General features: G+C 41.8%; 1 protein-coding gene and 1 long non-coding RNA gene across 2 annotated transcripts; both read right to left on the reverse strand.

Moving 5' to 3' along the window:
- Positions 1-1,145: 1,145 nt before the first annotated feature.
- Positions 1,146-4,693, reverse strand: MAS1 (MAS1 proto-oncogene, G protein-coupled receptor). The gene is made up of 2 exons (XM_068184553.1): positions 4,099-4,693; positions 1,146-2,345 (listed from the first exon to the last, which is right to left on the reverse strand). The coding sequence occupies exon 2, from the start codon at positions 2,306-2,308 to the stop codon at positions 1,319-1,321; it is 990 nt and encodes a 329-aa protein (XP_068040654.1). The 5' UTR covers positions 2,309-2,345; positions 4,099-4,693; the 3' UTR covers positions 1,146-1,318.
- Positions 4,694-4,973: 280 nt separating this feature from the next.
- Positions 4,974-8,904, reverse strand: LOC137469918 (uncharacterized). The gene is made up of 3 exons (XR_010996787.1): positions 8,717-8,904; positions 8,426-8,578; positions 4,974-6,284 (listed from the first exon to the last, which is right to left on the reverse strand). It is a non-coding gene; the product is annotated as an uncharacterized lncRNA (long non-coding RNA).
- Positions 8,905-13,483: the final 4,579 nt, after the last annotated feature.

Here is a 13,483-nt window from a genome sequence, read left to right on the forward strand (position 1 = left end):
GTGCCAATGGAAACTTGGCGGGAAGCTGAAAATGCTGCTCTTGCTTGTGAGGGGAGGTCTCAGTTCCTGCTGAATTTGGAGCTCCACGGGGGCCAGAAGCAAATGTGTGTCTCTTTGAAAGTGCCACAGTGCTCTGTCTCAGAAGACCTCCCATGTTCTGTGTGGTAAAGTTCATCTGGCCCCATAATTTCTTTCCTGTTGTCCTCTGCACTCTGCAGCTTGGCTATAGCTGGGCAAGTGACCCTGGGAATTAAACTCCACAAATACCAGCCCCAGTACCCTGGCATACAACAGAGGGAGGCAGGCAGCTGTAACAGTGTGGCTGGTGTGTAACTCATCATTCATTGTGTGAGGCACCTTTCTTTTTTCTGTTTTTCCCAAACTGGTTGTTATAAAACAGAGAGGCCACACAGAGAATATATATTCTCCAAAGACATAAATACTACATATGTGGCTGGGACAGCAAATATCGGGACTGATTTTCTCATAGACTCCTTGAATATCTAAACCTACAGGAATGCTGACATTTTTGGGGATAAGCCCGCCCCACCCTTCATAATTAGGGCAAAAGCCCTCTGTGAGTTGGCAACATCGCTGTGTTGCCAGATATTCCTATGTGTCAAGGACCGAATTATCCAAGGACCCAGAGACATCTTGGTGTCAGTGGAAATTATGCAACATATACTTTGAAAACAAATTCTGAAGTTTAACAACAGATTAATTAGGCCATTTAACATATACTTAAAGGTCTTGCTAGGTTGAAGTTACACCGTATGTGCTTGGCTATGTATGGGGACTTACTGTCATACGTGGATTTCTTCCTCTGTTTCCCCCAGGGAGCAGCTCTTTTGCGCACTTAAGCGAGCTGGAAACAGTTGAAATTAAATCCCAGTATGTAATGTGAATCCTGCGTTTAGTGGGTTTGACTTTTAAAAATGCGAATGCACACAGGCCCTGATGACTTCAATAGCATTTATGGGTGCTCAGTGCTTTTATAAATGTCACACTATTTATAACATATTTCTGTGTCCTTTTTTTATATTCTCTGTTGGCCTATCTGTTTTTCACTGTGGTATCTTTGATTAGTATAGTCACATCAGGATGTAGCATATGTTTGAATAATTAAGAAAACAAATTAAAAAAAAAAATAAAAGTTATCTTTATTCTAGTCCATGTTTTTCCACTGCTCAACCACCAAAGATAACAATACCATTTCACCTCTGCTTTTTACATTCTATGAAAAATACTTTTAGCTTTGCAGTGGTTTATTAAACGTTCCACATCCAATTATTTGCCCCTAGAGTTTCCCCTCTAAGCTTTAGAAAATTGTTTCAGCTATATCCAAACTCATGGCAACTTCCTGGCTTCTTGGCCGCAAGCCATCAGTGAGAGCTCTGCTAAGAACCACTTTGAGGCTCTCCTTGAACCTGTTCTTCTTGCTGCTTCCTACAAAGAAGTAGACCAGGGGGTTGATGCTACTGTTAACGGTGGAGAGAACAATGGTGACGTGGTTCTGCTGGCTGAGCAAAGATGACCAGTGGTGGTAATTCAGAAGATACAACAGCCTCATAGGCATGGCAAAAATGAGGAAGACAATGACTGTGACCACAATGATGATGTAGAGCTTTGACGAATGAGGTCTCAGGGAGTTACGGTGAATCCTGATAACCAAGATCAGGCTGGACAGAATCATTAGAGGAATGAAGACCATGAAAGTCAGGATCCACGTGAAGGTGAGCAGTGCTTGGCAATGGTTGCCGTCGTCGAATTGTTCCTTGGTTGAATCATCTTTGCATGCTAAATATTCAGCTACTGTCATGAAAAAAGACAGAGTCCACAGAATTGCACACACAATGGCCGATTGGTGCTGTGACCGGTGGCATCGGTACCAGATGGGGTAAACAATAGACAGACACCTCTCAATACTGATGGCTGTCAGGAGATAGAGACCAGTATTATAGCCAAGAAGGAAGACAATAGATAGTGTGGTGGTTACATAATAGTAAAAACCATATGCAAATCCAAAGCCAGCAATGTACTCGATTGACAGAATAAACGTACAGAGCAGTAAGGAGATATCAGCAATGGACAAGTGTGTGATGTACGCAGTGAATGGGTTTCTTTTGATCTGGAAGCAGAGGCACCAGAGGACAATTCCATTTTCACAAAAACCCAGGAAGGAGATGATCATAATTACCCAAAGTGGGGTCAATATCTCCCAGACCCTTTCCTGTGTAGAAATGTTTCTGTGCATTGAGATGTTCTCTGTGCCTTCGCTGGGATGAAACGTTATGTTTGAGTCATCCATGGGGAAAGCTCAAGTTTGGATAGGACAGCTCTTCCTTCTGTAAATATGTATAAAAATATACTGTGAGCATTGTGTGCTCCTCCCCTCCCCCTTTTCCTTCTGTTTTGTGGACCCTCAATTTCTGGTCATATATGAAGGCCTTGGAAAAAGGAACACCAGCTTTGATATACTGATGCTAGCTAAAACCCATTTAGAACTGCTCTTGGCAATGTTAAAGATCACTAAGCCCATCATATTGGCAGAAATCCTGACCTGCCTTCTCTGAGGGGCTTAGCCTATTAGTGCTAAACCACAGCTAAAGAGATTCTCTTAAAGAACTCTTGGACAAGCAATGTCCCCATCACATTGCATAGTTTCATTATATAGTCGCGACAAAAGGCATTGGTAGCTCTTGTTAGAGCACTAGATTGTTCCCAGAGAGGTCTCTTCAGTTCCTCTTGAAGTTAATGGCATTAATTTTAAGTTAAACTTACGCATTTCAGGTGAACTTTGCTCATAGGTTTTTTGGTTTAAATAAAAACATTGATACCAACATCAGTTTTCCAGAAAGGGATTTAATTAAGTAAAAATAATTTGTAGTTATTCAGCATTGTGTTTCCTCCAAGTACAGAGGTGGAGGGAAGGCAAAATGGCACTGTTTTGAGAGAGCAATTTCTTACCTGCTTTAAGTGCCATTTATCACAGCATAACATAATTTAAACATGTTCACACACTCTAAACACTTAACATGACTGCAGAAATCTTGCAAACATTATAAATCTAATCCATCACGAGGAGATGTTGTTCGTCACATTGTGTTCATCATCATCATCATCACCACAATCTGTTCAGGTCCCCTGCCATTGTTATAATGGTTTTAACTGTTGTTTTGCTGAGTTATGGGGTAACGTCTCCTTTTGTAAGTCTCCTTTTATCTCAAAACAGAGAGTTGGTAGCATTGGCTTCTGCTGATTTTCATACAAATATTTCACAGCCCATTCCCTGTTAACTTCCCAGCTGCCCTGTGATGAGACTAAGTCACATTCAGGACACTTTTGGATTTACTGATGTTAACAGGGACTAAGTGCTCACAATAAGCTTACCTAGCTGACTTGGTTCATCCATATAAGTTACCTTGTTCATTAACATGAAAATTTACCTGTACTGTCAAGTAGTTAAGAACATCAAATGCAAGGTAAAGAAGTTTTACTGGGGCAACTTCTTCAATGATTATTTAAAGAGAGCCATTCACCCCAGTCATAGTTTTTCTCTCATGAGCCTTGCATTTCCTGGTTTTAAAACAGCTCTTTAAGACAGGATATCACAGTCTAAGAATGAGCCTTCTGTAAACAGCCTGGGAAGCCTCAGGCCTTGCTGGCATTTAAACCTGTGCAAAAACATTAATGATGATCCCACCTATATGCTGACCATGCCACCGCCTGAGACAGTTGAAGGCAACAAACAATATAGCTGGAGATGTGGCAGGGGACAGTGAATGCAACAAGTAAATAGAGTGACCAGAATGAGTGGCAAGCCTCCCAAAAGCAGTGCTCTGTAAAAACGGCAGAAGGAAGGTGCTCAAGTAGTGTGCTGCTGGAAGTACAGGAAAGGTTCACAGATAAAAAGGAGAGGAGAAGCTATCTTCTTCAAGAGTTAAAACAAATAGGAAAGGAAAAAGAGAATTAAAAGATTCAAGTATGGAAAAGCTACAGAGTGTGAAAATAGTCAAGCAAGTTCTTGATTTGTATCACTGTAGGAAAGGAGTATTCTCTCTGGAGAGTAAAATAAAGAGGAAAAAATTCGCAACTTACTAAGGTCATTCCCTCATCACAGCATTCAGAGTTGAAGATGAAAAGAATCCTCTTCTTCCAGATACATCCATGGTTTGTTCAGATTTCCCCGAGGCTCTTGAAGAACTTTCTTGAAGAAGCTGAAGTTTGCCTTCTCCAACCATTTGCCTTTGGTAAGAGGGGGAGCAAATAGTGACTCTGACCATGACTCAAAAAGAAGTGTGCAGTCCTCCCATTGCTCCAAAAGTCTGAGGCATGCCAAATAAAGGGTCCCAGGCTCATCATCTGAGGCTGAGCTTCAAATGGCATCACTCAGTAGCTGGCAACTCATCTAGCCAAAAGCCTGGGATTTAACTCTTGTGGGAACTGAAGGGCAGTATATGGAAAGTTGTCCTGAGCTGCTACAATACCAAGAGACCTAGTTTAAACAAACAAACATGAAGGGAGTAGAAAATCTATTTGGGGATGTTAAGATCCAAAGGAAAAAAAAAATCTCAATTTAGAACTGTGCCACCACATGCTATCTAAAAAAATAAAAGTCAATGTGCAAATTTGTTTCATATTTTTTGATATGAGAAAACAAAAAAGTGAGAAGGACAAAGAGAGAATGAAAAAGAAAGAAATAGAAAAAAGATAAGGGAAGGGAAGGGAAGGGAAGGGAAGGGAAGGGAAGGGAAGGGAAGGGAAGGGAAGGGAAGGGAAGGGAAGGGAAGGGAAGGGAAGGGAAGGGAAGGGAAGGGAAGGGAAGGGAAGGGAAGGGAAGGGAAGGGAAGGGAAGGGAAGGGAAGGGAAGGGAAGGGAAGGGAAGGGAAGGGAAGGGAAGGGAAGGGAAGGGAAGGGAAGGGAAGGGAAGGGAAGGGAAGGGAAGGGAAGGGAAGGGAAGGGAAGATCACAGAGCTAAGAAATAACCCATCATTTTGTTAGTTTCATACATCCATTCCTCTAGGTAAAATCTATATCTTGAGATTATTCTACCAAAAAACCTAAACCAAACCAAAACAAAAAAGCTTAAAAAAGTAACAAAACAAAACAAAACAAAACAAAAAAATCAAACAAAAAACCCAACCAAACACAAAAATCCTTTCAAGAGATTTAAACAGTCTCCCCTGAAAAGTTTGAACAAAACTAGGAGCTTGGAAAGTCTCCTGAGGATGCTCCCTGCTTTTGCCCCAAGTATTAGATTGTTTTTATATTCAGATATTAGCGGAACAAACATTCTTAGCCAAATAAGGAGAGAGTTTGCTTGGTCTTCTCCTTTAAATGTTTCACTAAAACTACCAAATCCCCAAACAGGAAGAGCAACTAACTAATGTGAGAAATAAATGACCCCAAAGGGAGGGTCAGAAAAAAGTTAGGAAAGTAACAGAGTGAAATAAAACAACTTCTAACTGGTTTTTGTTGGCTTAAGTTGTAATCTACCTTACATTCAACAACTATGGGACCAAAAATTTCAAGCTGCCTCTGAAAAAGGAAAAAACCTGCTCCTTTCCCCAAAAAGGGAATATGCATACAAGTAATGAGGGAGTCATTACAGGAATATGTTAACATGTCAAGATTGACCAGGTACATGTGTTTGCAGCCCACTGCAATCCAAAGGTGGAAATGCCCTGCCTTCCCAGTCTCCAAGAGGCAGCTGGTTTGTGAGACCTCCCTCAGGCACACAGCACCTCCTGCATGACTGATCCCTGTAGCACCATCCGTCACCATCTACATGGCCAGGGCACCGGAGTGAGACTTGGTCTTGAGGGGAATGGGTCACAAACACACCTTATCCTTGGTGATTTTGGGAGTAAGAGGAAGGTTGAATAGCAGTCTTTATATCAGATGCTGCCAAGAGTTGGAGCAGCTATTTCTGAATCAGTTTAAGTATTCAGATGTGAACAAGGGGGCTACAATAGCACAGTGTAGAACTTGAACTGATCTTGGGACTAGAAATTAATACTGACAGTAAAGACATGATGGGCAAAATGGAAATTCTTTTAATTTTGATCTAAACTGAATGTACAGCAAGATGCCACATGAATGATAATTTATCCTAAAATCTTTCTCTCTGACACTAACTTGGTGGGACAGAGCAGCTTTGCAGTACATGTAAACTGAATTGACTAACATTTGCAAGTATCCTGTATGCAGGAAGCTAGTAGTGTTACCTTTTATCATTTTTCTTAGAGTCCTTGAATAATTTCATGTTCTCCCCTCTCCAATTCCTGGAAGCAGAAGGCAACTTGTAAAGAACTTCTAATTCATTCATTAAACACAGCCCAACAACCTAGGATTTATAAACCAGATTAGAGGGGTTTATGTGGTTGGTACAGGTGCCAGTGTATAAGAAAGCCTCTGTGTACCCAGGAGTCAGGTCTCCCACTTTATGCTTACATGAGCCATAACCAAAATCCGTCAGGGATGAGCTTTGGTAGCACTTGCAGGAAGTGCAGTTTTTTCCTGATGGTCATTCAGTGATTACCACTTTCCAGCTGAAATTAATTCCTTAATTATTCAGCTCTAACAAAGGTTAGGAGTTAGGCTTATGTTTCAGACTGTGGACTGAAGATCTGGGTACAAACCACTAACAGAGGGGGGACACTGAAAAACAGGGGTTGTAAGAGGGCCAAAAACTAAACAGGAGGCTTTAGGGTGCAAACAGAGGACTATGGGACACACTGAGAACAAGCTGGAGAGGGACATTCTACAAGGGCATGTAGTGATGGGACAAAGGGAAATGGCTTTGAACTGAAAGAGAGTGGGTTTAGATCAGATACTAGGAAAACATTCTTTACTGTGAGGGTGGTGAGGCACTGGAATGGGTTTCCCAGAGAAGCTGTGGATGCTCCATGCCTGGAAGTGTTCCAGACCAGGTTGGCTGGGGCTCTGAGCAACCTGATCTACTGGAAGGTGTCCCTCCCCATGGCAGGGAGATTGGAACTGGATGATCTTTAAGGTCCGTTCCCACACAAACCATTCTGTGACTCTACAAAATGCATGGATCCTAAGAGTTTTAAGACCCCTTAAGTCTCACAGAGACTGGAAGAATCATGATGACTTATGGATACTCCTCAGTAGGTGATGTGAGAGTGTCATTAAAGTAGGAATTAGGTGTGGGGTTAACTTAAGAATTAAGGTTGCCCTAACCTAAAATTCCCCACAGAACATGCTGGACATCTTTTATCCTACTTGTACCAGCCATGATACCAGCATATAGCATATACCAGTTCCCTAGAGGGTGGTAACTGATGGATTGTGTTTCATAGGTAACAGGTGTGAAAGCTGGCTTTAGTGCTTCTTTCTGCAAAACAAGGTGAAAATATATGTTACCAGCAAGTTTTGAAGCCAACATGGGTCATCTGTTAATAGCCAAAAGTAAGGTTATGGTAGGAGTTAAAATTCTAGAAAACATAAGACAAAGACAACTAAGTCCGGAATTGGTGTAAGGCTGAAGACTCCTTGGTGGCTGCTCAGTTGCTGTAAGGCCAATTGTAAAATCCTATTAGTGGCAATCCTAGGACTGTGTTTTCATGAGAACTGTATGGAATAGCAGGCTCTAAATCAAAGATTCCTGCTTAATCCTGTAATCCTACTGAGAAATTTTGACAGCTAAAATTGGCAGAGGTGAATTAATCCTATTATTTTGTGGGTGGTTAAGACCCACCACATTATGCTTATGAAAGTGGATTTACTGCCTGTAAGCCATGTGTACTGTGGGAAACAGAGAAGAACCTTACCTGAAGAAAGAATAAAGCACATAGTGAGAGACAGGGCGGTTTATAGTTGGTGTTGGGATCATACAGGTTCCTAAAATAGTTTGGCAAGGCTGTTTTCAGATTACTTTTCTATTCTTTGTCAGAGATATTTTTGAATGATTTGTGAATTTTAGGTTCTGCTCTGAAAATGCTGATGAGAAAAGGGTAATTAAAAGCAGAAAAAAAAGAAGGGCCAGGTGAGCCCCAGGCTGGTGTGCGGATCTCTGGAAGCAAAGTGAGGTGTCTGGCCCATTACTCTGGTGGTGTTGCCCAGGCTGGTGGAAGGTTAGAGGACTTGTTTACGTGTTAACTTTATGGGCTGACTGTGTCGTGAGCAAGGGATGATTTGGAGATGTTCCTGCTCCTGACTTGAGCTACACCGTCTTTTTTCTGACCTCCACGGCTCTGGGTGGCAAGCCAGGGCTCAGCACCCAGGGGTGATGCCAGCAGCAGCCTCGGGGCAGGGCGTGTGCTGCTCACCCACGTATCTGCTGAAGTGTGGGGGGACACAGCTGGCTCCACTCCGCACAACCAGAAAGGAAATCTGCCAATTTGGCTATAGAAGCTCTACAGACCGATTCACACAATAGCAGATGTCCATGTTTACCCACCTGCGTGGCAGCACATGTGGTGTTCTGGATCTGAGCTCATACCCCTGTGTCACGTCACAGCTGGTGAGAAAGCAGCCAGAGTAAATTGCAGGGAGTTACCCAAATCAGAGAGCATACCATCAGCAAATGAGGATCTCTTAGTGTTGCTGTAAGCTGGGGAAAACTTAATACAAAATAACAAGGTTTCCTGATGCCCATCTTTATCCCCTATGTCCTGGGGTTTCAGAGGCTCCCCAACAGTCTGCAGACTGACCTTCAGCCATAACATGAATAGCATGTGGTTGTTCTTACCTTGAAGACAGTGGAGTCTGTCCCCAGTGGAAATCTACCCTTGCTAAAATCATTCTCAGTCTTATTTCCCTCTTGGTCTAGTCACTGATGGCACAAAGACTTGCACCAAACCCAGGGTCATCACACATCAAAAGAGAAGATACACTGCACCTGTCTGCTGGCAGCCCCAACAGCAGCCAAGCATTAGGGCCACCCACCACTGCTCTGCAGTGGATGAATACAGGAAACACCATTTTCTCTCTACATTTTCAATTTGTATATGTTAAACAATGCAGGAAACCATTGGGGAGACAATAGGGTAAGAATGGCATATATGATTAGTATAGGCAGTTTAAACCACTTTAGCTTTAGTTGTGCAAAGCAGAAGTCACACATTAGAAAATGTGACTGAGGCATGATAGAGATGAGTCAGAGCTTCCTTTTGGAAGGAAAGCTCTGAATGCCGATTAGCCAGTAGTGCATATAGAGTCAGACATCTTGTATTACTGATAAAGTTAATGAAAGAAGGGTCTGATACCGTGGTGCTCTCTCTTTCAACCCATGTTGTTTCTGGATGATCCCAGCAACATATGTCCAAATTATTCTTGAAACGGTGTTTCTTGTCAGACTAAGTTACATCTGTCAGGTGCCTGCCCTAATAAGAAAGATTACCCTGAAATAATCTTTACTCTTGATTGTACTAATATGTCTTTTGCCTTTTACCCCTGTTTACTTTTAATCTGTATCACATATTTATCAGTTGCATGCATTTCCAACCTATCACAGAAATTAGCAATTATTCTTTATTTGCCCTCTGTACTGCAGGAATAGGTGGTTAAGTAAGATGCTTCATGCATGGTACTGTGAAACCTGTGTCTCTTTTGATCGGTTCACTGAACACTCAGGATTTTTCACCTGAAGTCTGGTGGCTCACCTGTCTCCCTGTCCTCTGCACAAGAGAAATAGCTATACTGCTGAGGATTCCCTACTGGAAAATTGTTTAAAAGGACAATAACTGGTGTATGGAGGCACCAGGAGTTAAAAAAAAATTATGTAGATGACACAGAAATTGTTAACAGCCCTTTCTGGACACTCTTTGGAATCAGCTGGGATAGGTCTGTGACTCCTTAGGGCAACATCTTTACAAGTCATCTAATGACATGCTGAAAATGGAACTACTGTGTATGACTGTAGTTAGATAATAAGCAGTAAACAACAAGAGCTTTATAATGACATGCCTGAATGAGGTGTGTATTAGTATGTGTTGCTGGGGTTTAAAGAAGGAATTTCCATCAGAACTGTAAAAGTGGTCTAAAGGTCCGTGAATTCATTCAATATGTTAAAAATCAAAATTTCAGTGTTGTGATGGGTGCGTGTATATCACATTGTGGTTCTGCAGGGAAACTGTAGCCCAGTTTTCTCATGTCTCATTTCTCCTTTTTGAGCAGAACCTCCCACAGTGCACCATGGAATATGACTTTGCATTACAATGCTCTTTTCTCTTGGTCTCCAGCTGGGAGCATGACTAATAGAGAAGAACCAGAGCACAGTGCATCAAAATATCATTGCAGAAGGAAAATATTTCCTCCTGCTTTAGGATTTTTCCCAAATGCTGAATTTTTAAATGAAGACTCTCAAGTAGCTAAACATTTTCTTTTGAGTAAAATTCTTCTATTAATTCTAAATTGCTTCTAATACTCGTCTCTTTCCAAAGACAAAACATAGACTCAGAGATAATTTTTATTTCTCAAGGTGACGCATCTTGAACACAAGTGCAAAACAAGCTCATGCAGTGGGTTTACTGCATGAAGTCAGAAGGTCACTGAATGAAAACACTGAACTGTCTCTTCTATCAAGTGTACATACATATATAGAGTGGATCTAGATTCCTAAAATATAAAAAAGGCCATTACATTTTCTGAAAAATGAAATTGTTGAAGTGTAACAAGAGTACAAGACAATGACTCTGAGGGTAGAAATCATGAGGCCTGGGATTACTCTGTTTGAGACTGCCTCAACATCATCAAAATTCCTCCTCTGCAAAATGGGAGTAGCATGGGAGCACTGGGAGTCCAACTTCAAATCGGTGAGACACTTATCTAATATAGTAATATAAATACTAAAAATACAAAGAATTTACCTACTGCTTCAACCTCACAAAAACAATAAGGAATTTGATTATATTACAGAAAAAACAAGAGGTCTTGGCTTTTTATTTATATTTTTTCTACCTTTTTCAACTTTCCCCTTTATACCTTCAACAGAAATGGGACAAGATGATAAGCTGTGGTAGTCATCACATGGAAATCCATGTCATTAAACCAGGTAATAATTCAGGCCCTGCAAATGAAAAAAGGCTGCTCTTGAGGACTTCAAGTTCAGGATTTCTGTCTCCTACAGTGATGTAGTGGTACATCTTGCCAAAGTTCCAGCATAAACACCTATATTGCCCATGTCGTCAGTTTGCTTTCAGAAACAGCCTTGACTTGTCCTCTTTTACTCATAGTTTGATTTGGTAGCAAAGTGTTTGCCCTGCAGAGTTGAGATAACACTAAATAAGCTGTGTAGTGGACAACAACAAACTGAATTGCAGCTGGAGATAAAGAACCAGAAATATTCTATGTTCAATGTTCTAAAAAACTCTATGTTTTTTAGACATTCCTCTTCTTCCTGCATCAAAACATAAGTTTCCTTCTTTTCTTCTCTGAGATGGAGGGGTTAAAGACACCACTGCTTTCTCCCTCTCCTTAACAGGGACTCCGACAATTAAAACATATTCAGAGTCAATTGAAGTTTCAGTCTTTATTTAATGGAAAATATTTTCCTTGAATTTAGGTGTTCCAGGGATTACTGCTGCCTCTATTTCCCACTGAACACATTTCCCAGGACTACATTTTTTATTCATGGTCATACTTTGCCTTTATCTATTGATGACAAGGACCCTTGATTTTCCTTGCCCTGTGAGCAGCACACCAGCATCTCTGTGTGGCTCTTGGCCATGCAAAAAGTGTTGCTGATGGCAGTGGAGGCAGATGCAGGTAGGGCTCCAGAGCAGGTCCCAGGTGAGCAGCTGTGTCTGCTTGTGCACCCACGGTGGGATGGAGTGGGCCTGAGGCAGCTGTGCAGAGTAGAAATGTTCAGGTTACCACCAGCCCCCAGGCCAACAGAGTCCCATGGGATGGAGTCCTTTCACGGCATTTTCACTGCTCACAAGGCACCTACATGCAAAAGACTGAAGGCTGGTGGCTCTGTATCATCTATCCTGTTTCTCAATATCTGTTTTTTTTTTCCCTCTCTCTGATCCTGGCTTAATCTTTTAATGCCTTATTGTGGTTGACATGCACCCACATTCCCACTGACGAATACACATTTTCAGGGAGGTGGATGAGCAGAGTTTACAAGCATGAGTCAGGGCACACTTAAATACACTTAATAAGTTTTCTGCAACTATATTGTTATATGGATTGTTCTACTGTGGTACAAAGAGATCAGACTCCAATCTGAGACATATTCTCAGCAAAGCTATTTCCTAGTCCTCCTCCAACTATGGGTCGATGGAAGGAGATAGAGAGGTGTCAGTCACAGAGCTATACAGCTCTTCCTCATCAGGCCAAGTGTACCAATCGCCCAGATGACTGTGTAGCACATAATATGCATAAAAGTCATACACATATCTTGCCAAAATTAAACTTAGTACTCTCCCAGGTGAAGAAAGGCTTGGTTTCTGGCATTGGGGTATTTTTTTGAGGGACAGAGATAGGGGAAGGAAGAATCAGCAAGAGACTAGAATTCAGTTGGTTGTGTAGAAGCCATATGAGTCAGAGGAAAAAAGTAGATAAGAGATTTGTAAAACAGCCTGATAGTCGCTATCTCTTTTTTTCACTGGAAAGTTTTGGAGACATTGTGATGGCTGAAGACCAAAATGAGAGCTGTCTTTTGACACTGCACAGAGATGGAGTGCCAGCATTCAGAGGTGGAAAGTAACTCCAGTGACAGTCCTGAAGCAGAGCCTCATGCAGCACCACATCGGGATGGCACGGCAGTGGGGCTTATCCTTCACGTGGCAGATGAGTCACTGGAATCCATGTCTCTTGCACCATGGCTGTTGGTTTGATGACTCTGCTGGGACAGAGGAGGCCATATGAGTAGCTGCTGGCCAGAATCTGTAAACATGGGGCATTTTTTTGTTCCTATCACCTGTGATAGTCTCAGTGGGCATCTACTAATTCTGTTTTGGCAGAGTTAAACTACTATGTGAGCCCAAAACTGGGGAATGAGGCCCAGAGGCTGCCTGATCCCAGCTAACTAATTTTAAAAGGGTTTCTTGCATCCTCTCAGCTACTTAAGCAAGTGGCTATCTACAGGATGGGATCAGGGTGCAGGCTCTGAATACAAAGGCTTTGTATGGTATATAAACCACAAACTCTTCTGAAGGGCAAGCTCAAGTCAGGATGGCATGAGAACATGTCTTAAATCCACCTAAATTTTAGCTTGTGTTCAGGCACTTTATTCAAACAAGGCTTAAATTCTTCAGTCTTCACATTTTCATCAGCTGGGAAAAAACAGCTGAGAGGTGGTGCTGCCTGTTCCATAATTGCAAATGTAAATCTTTCATGGGATAATCATTAAACTGTAGGTGCGTAATTCCTGAAGGAACATTGTGCCAGGCAAAACAAGGCCAGGCTTTTCAAGCATTCATCTCCTTGTGTCAGTGGTGAAACAGACTTCCCTGATGGGAAACATGATTGATTAAGCCTAATTATCCCTTCTGGCTTCCAAGAACAGGCT

The sequence above is a fragment of the Anomalospiza imberbis genome, chromosome 3, assembly GCF_031753505.1.
Source record: "Anomalospiza imberbis isolate Cuckoo-Finch-1a 21T00152 chromosome 3, ASM3175350v1, whole genome shotgun sequence".
NCBI lineage: Eukaryota > Metazoa > Chordata > Aves > Passeriformes > Viduidae > Anomalospiza > Anomalospiza imberbis.